Here is a 16,190-nt window from a genome sequence, read left to right on the forward strand (position 1 = left end):
CAAATACAGTCAATCTTTAGCTAGATGAAGGGTTTCCAACCTGGGGTGCACTCATTCTCTGAGGGTGCGAGACAATGTTTCAGGGGTACAAGAAAAGTTTAAATGAAAAATAGGGTATTGGCTATATGTTACTCATTTGTGTTTTTTTTTTGTTTATTTTCTTTTGCAATGTACTAACTCCTTGCTTTCATTTTAGGGTTAAGTACTGTAGCCATTAAATATATGGCTGAAGATATTTAATCCAACCATGTATTTAGCCACAACTTCAAAACATTACAATATACACTGTATTCTTTGAAGGAAAATTAATTTATTTTTGAAGATTTTAAATTTTCATCTAGAGTAAGAGGTTCTCAACCTAGGATGTTCACACCCCATTCGGGGTGCAAGATGATATACTCCTTTGACATAAATACTCCTGACATACCCCTACACAGTAGAGATCTCCAGAATAGAAACTCTAATAGTTTCTTCCTTAGGACTGGTTGACTTTGGAATTCTTTTTTGGGTCCCTGCTTTCCTGACATGTTCAAGTGTAATGTAAACAGACATCTTGCTGCTCAACTCCCTACATAGTACCCTTGCAAATTATGTCCCAGATAATAGCCCCGTACATCAAAGTGGCACTATGCCTTATTTGGGGTAAAAATGCAATAAAACAAAAGACTTGAATATACACCAGATTAATTCTTTATGTTATGCAAATATTTATACAGATATTGAAGAAGGCATTATTATATTAAAGGTTAGAGATAATTTTGCTTGAATATTTACTGAATTACCTCCCTTAGTGTTATGCACAAACCCATATAGATATTGATGCATATTCGATGTTGTTGGTATTCGATTGCTAATGAATCAATCACTACTTAAAAAATAAAATAGTAATACAGTTAACATATAACAATATTTTAACTTGATGTGACCAGTATCAAAGAGCATAAAAGAGAGAGAGAGAGACAGAGAGAGAGAGAGAGAGAGAGAGAATTTTAAAAATCTCAAAGGGTTGATATGACATAAAACAATGAAATATACCTGTTTATTCGCTTCAGTATAATTGGCTACCGTATTTGTTCGGACACAGAAACCAGAATTTTGTATGTGAGCCAAGCAAAGGATTTTCTCATCACGAATTAAATAATTATTTGGATGTGAAGAACTGAGTGATAATTTCTTTGTTTCAGCCATGATGTCTGGTGGAATACAACTGAAAATATCTGAAAAATTAAAATTTAAAAGAAATTTTTTAAATATGATTAAGAAAAATGACATTACTGTAAGAAAAAAAAAAAGTTTTATGGAAACCACTCTGAACAAGGCATGAAGCCACTTGATGTAAAGAGCTAAAAAAAAAAAAAAAAGAAAAAGAAAAGAAAAATTATTAGTTCAAGGTCATAAATTTGCCAATAATAATTGTTAGATGGAATACATTCGAGTCATAACACAACAATTCTTCCTATATTGATCACTCCTGGAATATGAGAACTAAAGGACTAAATAAGGGAAGTGAGAGTTGTACAGCTGTCGAACGTAAACCCAAGATCCACTTTCTACTCTCTTTAAATGTTAATGTTAAAAAATAAGTTGAGTGCATAAAATAAAATTTTGGTAACATTTTTAGCATTTTCGCAACATTTAAAATAGAATGAAGCTAAACATTATATAGTTCCAAAAGTAAAGCCTCCTACATTTTTTTTAACTCAAAAAGTTAAAGAGCTACAAAGACGAGAGTAGTGATGTTCCAGAGTTAATTCTTTTAAACATAGTCACCACCATTCTCAATGCATCTTTGCTAGTGATGAACTATGGCTATGCATGGGCGCCTGGAGCATGCTTTGTCATACGACTGTCATTTCAAAAGTAAAGCTTCCTATTTTTTAACTACAAAAAGTTGAAGAGTTTCAAAGACGGGAGTGGTACCATTAAAACGAGTGACTTTTTGCCAGGAATTCTATGATGCATCTCTGCTTCTGACGCATGTCCATAACAGAGGTTGCTTTATTAGTCTCACACCATTAATATCTGCTTTATTAGTCTCACACCATCATGATCTAAAAGATGAAACTTTAAGATCATGAATGCATAATTTCTGTCATCATAACAATGCAATTTGCAGTCCTCTCTGATCCATTTGAATGAAATGAAAATAGGAGGCATTACTTTTTAAATATTTGGAAACTTTTGTGGAAAAATTCTGAATATCTTCAGTCGCTTTATTGGTTTTTTTTTTGTCATTGATAGTTTTTTTGTACAAAATCAATATTTGATTCTGATTTATCAGTTTTTCTTCTGGGTCATTTCAGCATATTTTGGTTTGGTTTGTTTTACATCATATCAATCATCTGTGAGTTATTTAATGGCAAAAAAAGTTGTGAAATATGAGTCTATAGGTGCAATAATTATTTATATTACAAGAATAAATTGCTTGTAGAAGGAAATTTTACAATGAAAGTGAGAACATTACTCTTAGAAAGGAATTCTACTGAGAAAGAGAAGTAATGCTCTCAGAAAACATTACTTCTTAACATTGGTAATCTTTTTTGTCCTCAACGTGACTGACCCTCAATCACCGCCTTCTAGTATCAATTTGTGGGGAAAAAAAAATGAGGTTTTGACCTTTTTAAGAATCAGACAAAATACTGTGGCTGGGGATGAACTTATAGATACAAGGGCATGACGTGACCAGCAGATTAATTGGATTTCAACTTCCCATCTAGCTAAGTAAGGGCCAAAGTAGATGAATGCCTAGCCACCAGGATTCCATTCTATGGTATCAGAGATCACCAACCACAGCCAATGGATGGCTCTGTTTTCAGGGGGGGGGGGATGTACCTCTCTGCATGGAGTTAAAGCTGACGAATTCATGGCCTTATCGACAGCATTCTGTTAAGTGTAAATGTAATTCAATTAAATTCCTTCCAAAAAATATTTTGAGTCAGAATTATTTTCAAATTTTACTAAAAAAAATGGACGTAATTGTATTTGTTCATACTGGTGGGAATGCAAAAAGTTTTAGAAATATTTTGGAAGAAAAAAGAAAACATTATGGAATGGAAGAAAAGAAAACACTTTGTAAAAAAAAAAAAAAAAAAAAAAAAAAAATATAGGTAAATATACACAATTGTGCTATGCTGATATTCTGGGTAGTTACTGTTAGTTACATATATAAAATTCAAAGAATACAAAAATTATATACCTTTTTTTTGTGTATCCGACATATTTAATCCAAGTTGAGGTTCCAAACTGTCAAAATTTAAATTTTTCTCTATTTGTGGCGGCTTTGCAAACTGTTTATTAATCAAATAAGGAATCAAATCTCCCTTTAAGGTACTCATGCTCCTAAGAAATAAAAAAAAGTAATGTACATCATAATTTGTAAGCTTTATCAAAAATATTTTTATTAATAGTTTTCATTGAACATCCATTTTTGAGTCATAATCCTCATTGTAAACAAGTAATTTTTTTAAAACTTCACACAAAATATATATTAGAGAAACTTGTCTGCAATTAATTTTAAATCTAACCTTTTTAAAGAAGATTTCATAGTTCATGACAGTATCCATTAGGTCATTATACAAACACTCTCCACACCCCACTTGATCGAAAAGTCTATGTTACTGTGTGGGACTGAAAGTGTTCTTTTTCAATATATGCAATTTTTTTTATATTCTACTAACATGGAGACCTGGGGTTGCCTGGGATTGAATAAGAATCAATGAATATTTCACACTTCCAATACTTTGTTATCGAAATCTGTGAAATTGCGCGTTTTTCATTTAAATCGATTGATTGTTCTAGTTGAGGACCCACCAAAGGGAAGCTTCACATGCCTCCTCACAGTGACTTAGTCCACAATACAATGTAGTCTACATTGCACTGTAGAGAACCTACTGTTGGTTTTATAAAATTATTTTAAACATAGCAGCTTGAATTGAAGTTTAAAATGCAAAAGTCAAGTATCATGGTTCAATTGTGCTCTAAACAGAAAAATTCATTTCAAATGTGCCCCAGTCTTATAAAAGAACCTACTATTGATTTTATATGCCAAGTTTTTCTGCTTGTGCGGTGATAAAATTTCTCAAATGCATTTATGAAGTTAGGCTGTATAAGGGTGTTAACTTGTGTTAAAATTGAACTGTTCCTTCTTTAATCGGATTTTTTCAATTATTGATACTTATCAGAGGCATTTTGATATGAAATCTATCTAAGAGCAGTTCCAGATACATAAATTACAATTAAATGAAATTTTTAAAAAATCGTCCCAGTTATTTTGGAGTTCATAGTAAACACTCTCTCTCACACAAACACACAAAGTACCTTTTATATGTAAGTAGTAATACATTCCTTAAACAATTTAGTCATTGCATTGATAAAGCTTTTATTTAATAAATATTTAAAAATTTTATGATGTATTTCATTAGTATATTTATTTATTTGCAAACTGTTATTCTCATCTTCATAGGTGTTGTGGTTTCACCACGTTTCAGCAAACTATTTCTCTAGACTTCTTCAGGTGGTTAACAAGATATTATAGGAAAAAGACTAACCCACATGCAGCAAGCGAAAAATGTTGAATATTTATCTTCCCGAAATCGAGCAAATTAAATAGACAGGCGAGCTTTGTTGTTAACTCTGAGATATTACGATTTATATGTGATATAAAAAGTTTTAAAAAGTTGTGAAGCGACCGACCGCTTCTCTGAAAAAAGCCTTTTGTAGACATACAGAAAAAGCGAACACAGATACAAACATACATTTTCGCTTTTATATTTATAGATTTGTGAATTATAAGTTAAAAAACTAGTGGTGTAATAAGAAACACTCAGAGATTTAATATTATATTAGAATAGATGAAATATGTGTGGCAAATTTAACTTCTTTTTTTTTTTACATTCTTACAGGATTGGTTTCATTGTACAAAAATAACAGAAGTGAAGACAAATAAAAAAAAACAGAAGTCAAAGAAAAAAAGGAAAAAACAAAAAAATGAACATTAAAATATTAGGTTATAGTCAGCTAACATACTTCCTAACTTCTAGCATAGTGCTACCGGAATCAGTTATTTCACTTTTATTGTTCTTCAGTATTTCTACTATGAAGTAATTTATTGAAATATAATATAAGAAAAGGACATTATTGAAAAGTATACATCAAAAAATTAATAAATTTATACAAATAAAAATAAGACATTTAGTCTTTATTTGCACTTTTATTAACAAAATTAAAAAAATAAAAGTTTTTATTTTATTCAAAATTTTATAAGAAATCTATATGTATAAAGTAGTAGCATTCATGTATGTGTGTCTGCATGTACAACAACTCTCCTATAGTCCACACCACTGGACTGATCATGACCAAACCTGGTATGATGGTCTCCAACCTAGGGATGATGCACACAATTTTTCAAGGTAAAAGGTTAAAGTCATATTTGATGCGCCTCTTCATAAACTCACTCACCTAAGGATGGTGCACAAAAAGTTAGAGTTTGACACCATCCTGGGGGCTGCCACCATGGTGGCAGCCAACTTCTTTGTGAATTTGAAACAGATCACCCTCCTCCACCCCCATTCCTTCAACCAATCTTGATGAAATGTGGCATGATAGTAGTCCCTAACATAGACCAAAATTTAATGCATTGTATCTCATAACTTTGACCTTCCAGAATAACGCTGCCAAAACCAATGTAACGGATCATTAAGAATCTTTGTTCTTGAGATGTATATAAATCTTTTGAAAAATTTAAGATAATACTTTCCCTTTTCAGATATGCACAACAGATTTCAGTCACAAATTTTAATCACCTTAAGCAATCATTGTTCTTACAACATCCACTTATTGCAAGGATGCCTGTAAAGCGGATACCTGAGCATACAGCAAAGTCCCGCGTGAAACATAAGGATCTTTGTTAGTATGCTTATGAAATTATGAAAATACGTTTTTTTTTTTTTAATTTTTAAAAATAAAAGTTTTTTTATTTGAATTTATATAATAAATATGTTTATCAAAGTGTAAAAATAAAATTATGGAAATCAACATAACAAATGAAATTATCAAAGTCAAAATAATAAACTATTAAACATAAAAAAATGCATCCAATACATAATATTCCAAAATAGTTAAAAAAAAATTATTCTAAAAAGTGCTTTCAGTAAAAGGAAAATAAAATAATTTCAATAGTTCTTAATTAAAATAAGACCGAAAAAAACTCTTCAATAATTATTAAATAAAAAAAGAAAGATTGGAAAAACATAATAAAAAAAGAGTACATGCACAGGGGAGATATAGGCGTCAGAGAAAAAAAGCAAAGGAATTGATTTGCCTTGTCTCTACTTCTGATAGTGTTACGCCAGAAGTTAGGAAGTATGTTAGCAGAATATGACCAAATATTAAGCCATGCAAAATCAATGTCATTCTTTTTTTATTTTCTAGCAATCATAAATCTATGCAACTTCAATATCAAACATATGTGTATTGTATTGAGATGCTAGCAGATTTTTTTACTTTCATAGTTTCTTTCCTCAGACTGCTTGCTTTTGGAATTGTATTCCTGCTTCTCCTTTCTTTACAGTAACAATATGCAGAAATTTAAATGTAATGTGAACAAACATCTGGCTGCTCAACTCTCCACCCATGTTGCCCCTACCCATCCATAAATTTTGCTCCTATGACAGTAGTCCCTAATATCATGTGAAAGTAAAAATGAATAAATAAATATAAAATGTATTTTTTTTAATTAATAAATTGAAAAAAGTAGCAATTAACATTTTTGGTATTATTGCAGAGTAACAACCTCAGCATCACCACCCCAACCCCAAAAAATAAAAATGAGATTCTACTTGGGGGGAACGTAAGTATGTATGAACACCTAGAAAAACTTGATGGATGAAAAAAAAAATAAATAAAATAAGAAAACACTTTTTAAAATTTAGAGTGGAGGATCAGTTTTTCATATAAATTTAATGTAAAATGACCCCCCCCCCATTTCTGGTCCATTCTAGCATTTTAGAGCAGATAAAAAATGTTTCCTTTCTGTCATGGGAGATAAATTCTATACATTTTCTTATTTTTTTAGAGAAAAGGGTGTACTTTTTTAAATGATTACATATGGTTTTATAACCTTGTTACTCAAACTTTGTGATAAAATTTTTTAGATAACTGCCATAAAAAGTTGGAATAACTTGGAAATGAGGGATCATTTTACGTTAAATATATATATCAATAAAAGTGAGAATGTTGGTGTGTGTAAGGACACTTCTTAACCTATATACTCAATGCATTCTTAATCTACAAACTTAAAATTTGGTATATAGGTTATTCAGATATGTGGAAAACGTTTTAATAGGTTTCATCTAGAAAAAAGAGCTTCTAAGGAGTCAAAATTGAAAAATTAGTATGTAAGAATCATTGGAATTTTCTCTGTTTGCTAACTATTTCATGATCATGCATGCATGAATGGTTAACATTACAGATTCCTTATGTTAAGTATGAGTCAGTTTGAAAACACTTTTTGAGAAAGCGTGTCATGCTGGCCAAATAGTTATCATACTTGAATCACTATCTTTAGGTTTTAGTTTCAATCTCAGCTCAAATATTTATTTTTTTACTGGCAAGAACGGAACTGTTTAGAAAAAACATAATACTCACATGCACATGTCTCAATTTCTGTATGTATTAAAATATAATATGCATATTTTATGACCGGGTAACACGAGGCGGTCTCCTAGTTTATATACAAAACTGATCCTGCACGCTAAATTTTAAAAGAATTGTTTTTTTGTTTTCACTTTTAGCCAAATTTCATATGTAATAATCACCTAAAAAAAAAAAAAAAAATGGAATCTCATTTTCTTAGGGAGGGGAGAGGTAACCAAGGATTTTAATCAATAAATCTTATCCATTTTAATATTTGGTAAACATGTAAACATTGCTTACTTTTTGTTCAAGAGAAAATCAAAAATCCACTTTTTTAGAAAATACATGTGGCAGTCAGTCAAGTCGTTCCTTAATTTCACAAATGGGCATCTGAAAAAAAAAAAAAAACTTTCACTTTGTGATGTAGAACAAAAATACTTCAATACAATATTAGCTCAATGAAACTTAATCAACATTATATAATATATGGTACAAGGAGAGTAAAATATAAGGTTCTCATTTAGAATTCAATCAAATTAAGTTTGCTATTTGATATTTTTTTTTTTTTTTTTTTTTACATCTTAATTCCTACCAATTATGGGTAAAATTATTTGGCTTGTGTTTAAAACCACAAATTTATTTTCTTACTTTAATTGCAGAAACAGCACTTATTGTAAATGATTCATTGTAAGCAATTAACTGAACACAAGTTGTTATTTTTATCCACAGCTGAAGAAGAAATGGGTTCATACCTTTACTAAGTGTATAAATGATCACATCAGGTTCAAACAAGGCAAAGCAGATTTCATAGTTCATAACAGTATCCATTAGGCTATCATATTATTCTCCCTCTCCCAACTGACTGGAAAATCTGTTACTATTAATGTCTGGATTTTGTTGTTATTTTTTTTGTAATCTCTTTTCAATCTCAAGAAACGATAGATAACCCTTGTAATGGTGCCAGGAATCTGTTAATGCTATCGTTGAATTATTCATTTAAAAAATAAAACTCAACAACTGAACCAAACAATTATGATCTGGTGCTAGAGAAAGACAACTTTAGTACATCCATCTTCATATAACTGGAAAAGAGTTATTGTGAGCAAGTTAGTTTTGTTAACTAATTCACTAGTTAAGTGAGTTTAAGCAGATTGCAGATTTTAAGGCATTGCCTCAGACTAAACTTATTGTATCCATTTTTGTCAATGGCATTTTATACGAAACAATGTTTTTTCTTTCTTGTTATCTATTATATCAGGTTGACAAGAAAGTTCTTGCAGTATTTTACTTTTAAATTAAGAACATATTTTGGCTCAAACAAAAATTTGTTGATCGAAATAAGCACCATCAGAATCAACATAATTCTGTCAACGCAAAACAAGTGTATTTATGCCAGTAACATAAATATCTTGCGTTCTGGTGGTGATGAAGTCACTAAATGCGTTTTTGATATCGCTTAGGTTTTTGAAGCATTTCTCATGCAGAAAGTTGTTGAGATGCTTAACAAGTGGTAGTCAGTAGGTGAGAGGTCTGGGGAGTATGGCAGATGAGGCAGGTTCATAGTCCAATTTGTTCAATTTCTGCAGGGTCGGTTTAGCAATGTGTGGTCCGGCATTGTTATGGAGGAGAATTGGGCCTTTCTGTTGACTAATGCTGGGTGTTGGTGTCGAAATTTCTGATGCATTTCATCCATTTGTTGACAGTACTTTTCCGCCGTAATGGTTTTATCTGCATTTAAAAGAATTGAAACCAATCGCAGATCATCAGTCAGCATGACCCTCCTTTGGTGTAACTCTGATTTCAGGAAGTGTCATGGAGCTTCACTGGCATTTAACCATTGAGCTGAGCATCGCTGGTTGTCGTAAAGAACCCACTTTTCATTACAAGTCACAACCCGGTCGAGAAACAGGTCACTCTTGTTATGTAAAAGAAGGGAAGATGACACTTCATAACAGCTTTTTTAGTTGTCATTCAATTCGTGAGGAACCCATTTATCAAGATTTTTTGTCTTTCCAATCTCTCTCAGGTGGTTGGAAATCGCTGTATACGTTACATCTAATTCAGAAGCAAGTTCTCGAATTTGTGCATGGATTGGTTGAACACTACACTCATCATCTTCAAGACTCTCGTCACCACCACTGTACTGTGTGTTCCTGATAGTGGTTCCTTGGCCAAATATTTTGTTGATATTGCAGCTTTTCGGCCTAGCTTGAATTGAAATAAGAAAATTGTGCGAATTTGCTTTTCTTCCATCTTGTATTCAACTTTCTGAAAAGAAGACACAATTGTTTTAAAATGATTCTAATTTAAACGATTAGATAGAACGAAAAACGCCTTTGATAATGATATATAAAGTAAAGGTATCATTACGAAAACTTATTTGAAGTCAAAATTATAAATTCTGCAAGAACTTTCTCATCAACCTAACATTAAGAAAAGTCAGATTTTTGTCAGAATTTACCAAAGATGCATTTATAAACTTTAAATATTTAGATTCAGCATATCCCTGTGCTCGTTATAATTAAAATAATAAATTTAATTTTCATTTGTTAAAGGTCACCAGGGAAATTTTAGTGAATGGATTGGGAAAGAAAAAAATTACTTTCATTCTTGCTAGTAAATGTAAAAAAATGAAATCATGCAATCAGTCACTGATTTTATCAGTTTCTCTCAAATTCAAACCAAAGTTTATGAAATCAATGAAAGAGGGATGTTTAAAAAGTAATGTGACTAAGGATATTAGAAGGGGAAGCGCTTTATAAGAAAGATGATAAAAAAAAAAAAATAGTTTTTTTTTTAATTTTTAATTATTATATTATCCATGGCTCGGAGCAATGCCAGATAGCTCATCTACTTCTAAACAACAGATTAAAAAAATGATTACTTTTTTAGAAATGAACTTTTCAGAGTTATCTCCTCTTCAAAATCGGCTTCATTCGAATAGAACAACAAACGACGTTCATTTTCATCCAAACCAACGATGTCCTTTTCTGGAAAGAAACAAAAACAAATAATACAATATCAAAACAAGTAAAATATGTTTTTCAAGAAATTTATTGATAAAGTAGCAGAACTTGATGGAATTTCTGCAATTGTTTTCTTCATCTGTATATAATATTTACTACTATTATTAAAGCAATGGTAAGCAACTGTCGCAATAATGCAATGGTCACATTAAATTGAGAATTGGAAAAATCAGAATCTGCTGGTTCTAATGAAAAAGAATAAATATTTGATTTTAAAACTAGAATCTAAACATCATTATAATTCATTTCAGTAAAAATGGTTCTGGAAAGAACGTCCCAATAAAAATTGGCATAAGGACACAACGGTACAAATGAAAATTATAGATGAAAATCTCAATAAGTTTATCAAATCTTGGATAAAATAATGGAGAGAAAAGATTATAAAATCTGTCAAATTAAAAAAAGAAAATTATATTTATATTTAAAAGTAGATGAGGACTCTCCATTAAATATCTCACTACCACTGTGACAAAACCATCACCAATGCCAATGTTGTTTGTTTGGTCTTCTCCTCTTACGCTCGCGTTATAGTCTCTTATACATTGGTGGCTGTTGGTGGGGTGTGCACAGGTTCAAAAGTATATAAAAAAATACAAAACACAACTTCAAAGAAAAACAGACTCTGAAATTTTCTGGCTGGACTGAGTATGTGTGTGACACTATTGTGAGAAACTACTCTCTAAACGTTAAGATCCACATGTACGTTTTGTCGAGGTTGTCAGTCAGTCAGTTGATTAATTCATTTTCCCATCTCCTTCGAGCCACAATCTGCCTTTGACTGTGGTCAACTCTTAACTCTTATTAACAGGCAACTGTCGTCAACTGGACTATCGATAAACCTTCACAAATACTTAACTCCACAAACCACTCTCCACCGTCGTAAAACCCCTTGCCAATACTAAATCAAGGTTCATACAGGTTTTTAATGTCCATTTTCGAGGACTTTTCAAAGCTTTTAAGTTTTTCAACGCCTTCTCCAGACAAAATTTAAGTTTTCAAAACAAAATTTGGGATTTGTTTGACAATCTAACAGCGATTCCAAAAAGTGGTCAAAACTCAAATATACAACAAATAAATGTTACTATAGACAATAGAAGTTACTTTGCAACCCACTTGCATTATTTTTTGGTGTTTTTATATACAGTAGAACCCAGGGATACAGCATTAAAAATTAGTAACAACATACAGTACAGTATATAATACAATGTATATAATCAAATAACATTATAAATAACACCATAAGGCAGGGAACATACCTTTATTACTTGATAAGTCTATTTTTTTTTTTATCTTTATCCCATATTTCCAAACACTTGGAAGCAGGGGAGCATTTAAGCTAACAAACCAAACTTTGTGTTTGACTATCTAATTTTCATTTGTTATTGTTGTACCATGTTACTGGCAATATATTAATGCACTTAACCACAATTTACTTATGAATTTACTTAAACAAGCCCAGTGAAGTCTAATATGCAACATGAAAGTCAATTGCAATAACTGATGAAAACATTTTAAAAAAATACCTTTTTGTTTTTTTACTTTCACTCCTGGTGCGACCGTTTCATTAAATGCTTTTGGTAATGGGGATAAGAGCAGGCCAACGTCCGCATCGTGGGCCATAAATGATTCGATCATATGTTCGATCTTCATGTCTGTAATCAGATCCGATGATATAACCAATATATCACTCTGAAAAGATAAAATCAAACTCTTGTTATGCCAACAATTGTAAAAGCAATCGACTGTTTAAAAATGAATGTCTTACAAGATTTCTTTTGATATTATTGTAGATTAACACCTTCTGCTAAATCACCGCCCCCTCCCACATCTTCAACAAATAATATCCCTATATACAGAACTAACGTCTCTGAAACGTAATGAGGATGAAACGATTACCGACTACGTTATAAGGGCAGAAACAACTGCCAATGCTTTAAAACTCTCAGGTGAAATAATAAGCGATAGGTTGCTGATATCAATGACCCTCAAGGGACTTCCAGCCGATTTTAAACCATTTACAACTGTTATAACTCAGAAAGACAAACCCATAAATTTCACCGAATTTAATGTGGCATTGCGCAGTTACGAAGAGACTAATCGTATGCTTGTGGACAATAATAACTCCAGCAATATTATGAAGTTCAAAAATGCTTCTCGAAAGCAGACACCACCATATTACGCACCTCACCGCAACGTCTCCAAAAATAATTTTCCCAAGAAAAAGAAAATTATGGACGACCCAACCACAAAAGTTTCCAATGTTGATATAAACACTCTAAAATGGACTCCGTAAAAAACATTGAGAATTTTGAGGAAGAACATACACTTCTATTCACATGTAACTTTGACAATACCACAAACGGTAAAAATCACCTTGTAGACTACAGCACACGTTATCACTAAGGAATCTGATTTTATTAATTTTGATTCAAACTTTAATCCTCAAAGTCATTTTGCCGAACTTACCGACGGTAGTCAAATAAATGATATAGTCTTGAAAAGAGGTGATGCTAAAATATCCCTAAAAAATAATAAAGGCAAAATCTGTAACTGTATTCTAAAAAATGCTTTGTTCATACCTACATTTAAGCAAGACATATTTTCCGTACAGGCTGCAATTAAACAAGGCGCGAATATACAATTTGGCCAAAATACATCAAAATTGATATATCTCAATGGAACTGTATTTGACATTAAAGAAAATGGCAGACTATATTATTTAAAAAGTATGGTTCCCTCAAAAACTGCCTGTCACGACTTGGAAACCTGGCATAAAATTCTAGGACACTGCAATACAGCTGATATCAAAAAATTACCAAATGTAGTCGAAGGCATGAAAATAATACTTTCAGACGATCTCCCAAATTGTGATGTGTGTGCACAGGAGAAAATGACAAAAGATATAAGCCGAACGCCAGACAAAAAAGCTACGAAAATTCTTTCACTTGTGCATTGTGACTTAGCGGGTCCGATCAACCCGATGGGGAGAAATAATCTAAGGTACGTTTTGAACTTTATTGATGATTTTTCTGGTTTAATTATAGTTTATTTTCTAAAACACAAATCCGACACTATCCTCACCACTAAAAAATATTTAGCTGATGTTGCCCCGTACGATTCAGTAAAATGTATTCGTTCAGACAATGGGACTGAATTTACTAATAAAGGCTTTGAACTTCTATTAATTAACCACCGTATTAAACACAAGAAATCGGCGCCATATTCCCCCTTCCAAAATGGCACTGCTGAAAGGGCATGGCAAACCCTTTTTGAGATGACAAGATGCCTACTTATCGAATCGAAATTAGTGCATAGTTTATGGACATATGCTTTAATGGCAGCAGCATATATCAGAAATAGATCGTGCAATAAGAGGCTAGGAAAAATGCTGTATGAAGCATTTTGCGGTGTAAAACCTAATGCACAGAATGCATCTATTTCGTTCTGATTGTTTTGCATTTATAGAAAACACCAGTAAACTAAATACTAAAAGCGAAAAAGGTACTTTCGTAGGTCACGATAAAAATAGCCCGGCATACTTAATCTACTTCGCAGCTCAAAATGCCATAAAAAGGGTTAGATGTGTAAAATTCAATGATACATTAAATTTTAAAAATGGCGATCCAGTGGATGAAAAACGTGAAATATTACCTAGCATCTTAATCGATCACAATGAAAATATTAATAACGACGACAATTACAGTACTTCTGACAAAAATATTAACCAAACACGTCGATACCCAATAAGGGAACGAAAAAGACCAGACTTCTTACAAATTGAAAAGATACAAGATTACACCGTGGATTACTGTTATTCATTGAACAGAGCACCAGAAAGTTATAATGAGGCGATTAATTCAGAAAATCACCAAGAATGGGAACAAGCTATGGTATCTGAATTGAAAGCTTTATCTGAAAATAACACATACGAAATAGTGGCAAAACCAACAGATAAAAATATAATTTCTTCACGCAGGGTTTTTTCCCAAAAAAAATCACAGCTTCTGGCAGTGAAACTTTTAAAGCAAGATTTGTGGCAAAAGGTTTCTCACAAATTTCTGGAGTGGAATATTTTGCAACATTTTCACCAACGACAAATTTAACGACAATTAGAATTTTATTACAACTTGCCACTCAATACAATTTAAAAATACATCAAATGGATGTAAAAAATGCTTATTTAAATGCTCCGATTGATTGTGAAATCTACATTTACCTTCCAGAGGGATTTAAAATGAAAAATAAAAATTGGGTGTGGAAATTAAATAGATCGTTATATGGAATAAAACAAAGTGCACACAATTGGAATTTAACACTCCATAATTATTTAATAGAACAGGAATTTAAACAATGTCCCGTAGACACGTGCATGTATACCAAAAATGTAGGTAATAAATTGTTGATTTTGGTTTTTGGGTTGACAATATATTACTGGCCTCAAACTGTGACAACATTTTAAAAGATGTTAAAAATGAATTAAATAAAAAATTTAAAATGGCTGATCTTGGACAACTGTCATGGTTCCTCGGTATAAAATTTACCTGTGAAAATGAAACTATAACTATGAACGAATCACGATACATTGAAAACATTCTGCTCAAGTTCAGAATGCAAGATTCAACTCCCGTCAAAATGGACATAAATAAAAATATAGGGACTGAAACAAAATTCATAGATAACCGAATATACAGGGAAATGGTAGGGAGCCTCATCTACTTGATGACCGCAACAAGGCCTGACATATGTTACACTGTAACAAAGCTATCTCAAAACTTATCGAAACCGACAATTAAAAACCTTAATCGTGCAAAACAAGTCCTTTGTTACCTAAAAGGAACCAAGGAACAATCTTTAAGATTTAAAAAATCTACATATCTTCTAAATTTAGAAGGATTTTCGGATTCAGATTGGGCTAACTCTGAGGATAGAAAGAGTAAAGCGGGGTATTGTTTTAGACTGTCACAGACTGGACCTATGATATCTTGGAAAACTAAAAAGCAACTTTGTTGCCCTTTCTACTTGTGAAGCAGAATATGTGGCTCTTACTCATTCCGCGCAGGAGGCAATTTTTCTGAACACCCTTCTAAAATCTATTTTAAAACCAGATCTAAGTAAAAAACCTATAGTAATTTATTGTGATAATCAGAGCAGTATCTTATTAGCAAATAATTCTATGATTCATTAAAGGTCGAAGCATATTGATATCAGACATCATTTTATAAGAGATGAAATAAGGACAAAATCTATTACTCTTACTTATGTGACGTCTGAAAATAATATAGCCGACATTTTCACTAAACCTATAAAAAGAATAAAATTAAGACATTTTATAACCAAACTTTTTGGAATCTAATTATGAATAAATCTCTTTTCAGAGACCCAAAAGGAGAAGCATGAACAGTCAAAATCACACAAAAAAAAAAAAAAAAAAAAAAAAATTGTAAATTGTCCCGGGCACGACGTTAAACTGCGACTATTTCTACTTTACTAACCAAATTAACCATAATGTTTCTAGTTTTTGTTACAAAAAAA

General features: G+C 31.7%; 1 protein-coding gene across 1 annotated transcript in view; it reads right to left on the bottom strand.

Moving 5' to 3' along the window:
- The window catches only part of LOC145280193 (translation initiation factor eIF2B subunit gamma-like), a 42,425-nt gene that overhangs the window by 12,774 nt on the left and 13,461 nt on the right, over window positions 1–16,190 (bottom strand). Inside the window, exons 4-8 of the mRNA XM_080131958.1 lie at window positions 12,182–12,347; window positions 10,517–10,622; window positions 7,933–8,022; window positions 3,197–3,339; window positions 1,036–1,217 (exon numbers count right to left, since the gene is read on the bottom strand). Of these exons, the coding sequence (XP_079988084.1) occupies window positions 1,036–1,217; window positions 3,197–3,339; window positions 7,933–8,022; window positions 10,517–10,622; window positions 12,182–12,347 (687 nt within the window). The remainder of the gene's footprint in view (window positions 1–1,035; window positions 1,218–3,196; window positions 3,340–7,932; window positions 8,023–10,516; window positions 10,623–12,181; window positions 12,348–16,190) is intronic.

Source organism: Euprymna scolopes, chromosome 7 (assembly GCF_053919585.1).
Source record: "Euprymna scolopes isolate OS-2025 chromosome 7, ASM5391958v1, whole genome shotgun sequence".
In the NCBI taxonomy this organism is placed as follows: Eukaryota; Metazoa; Mollusca; class Cephalopoda; order Sepiida; family Sepiolidae; genus Euprymna; species Euprymna scolopes.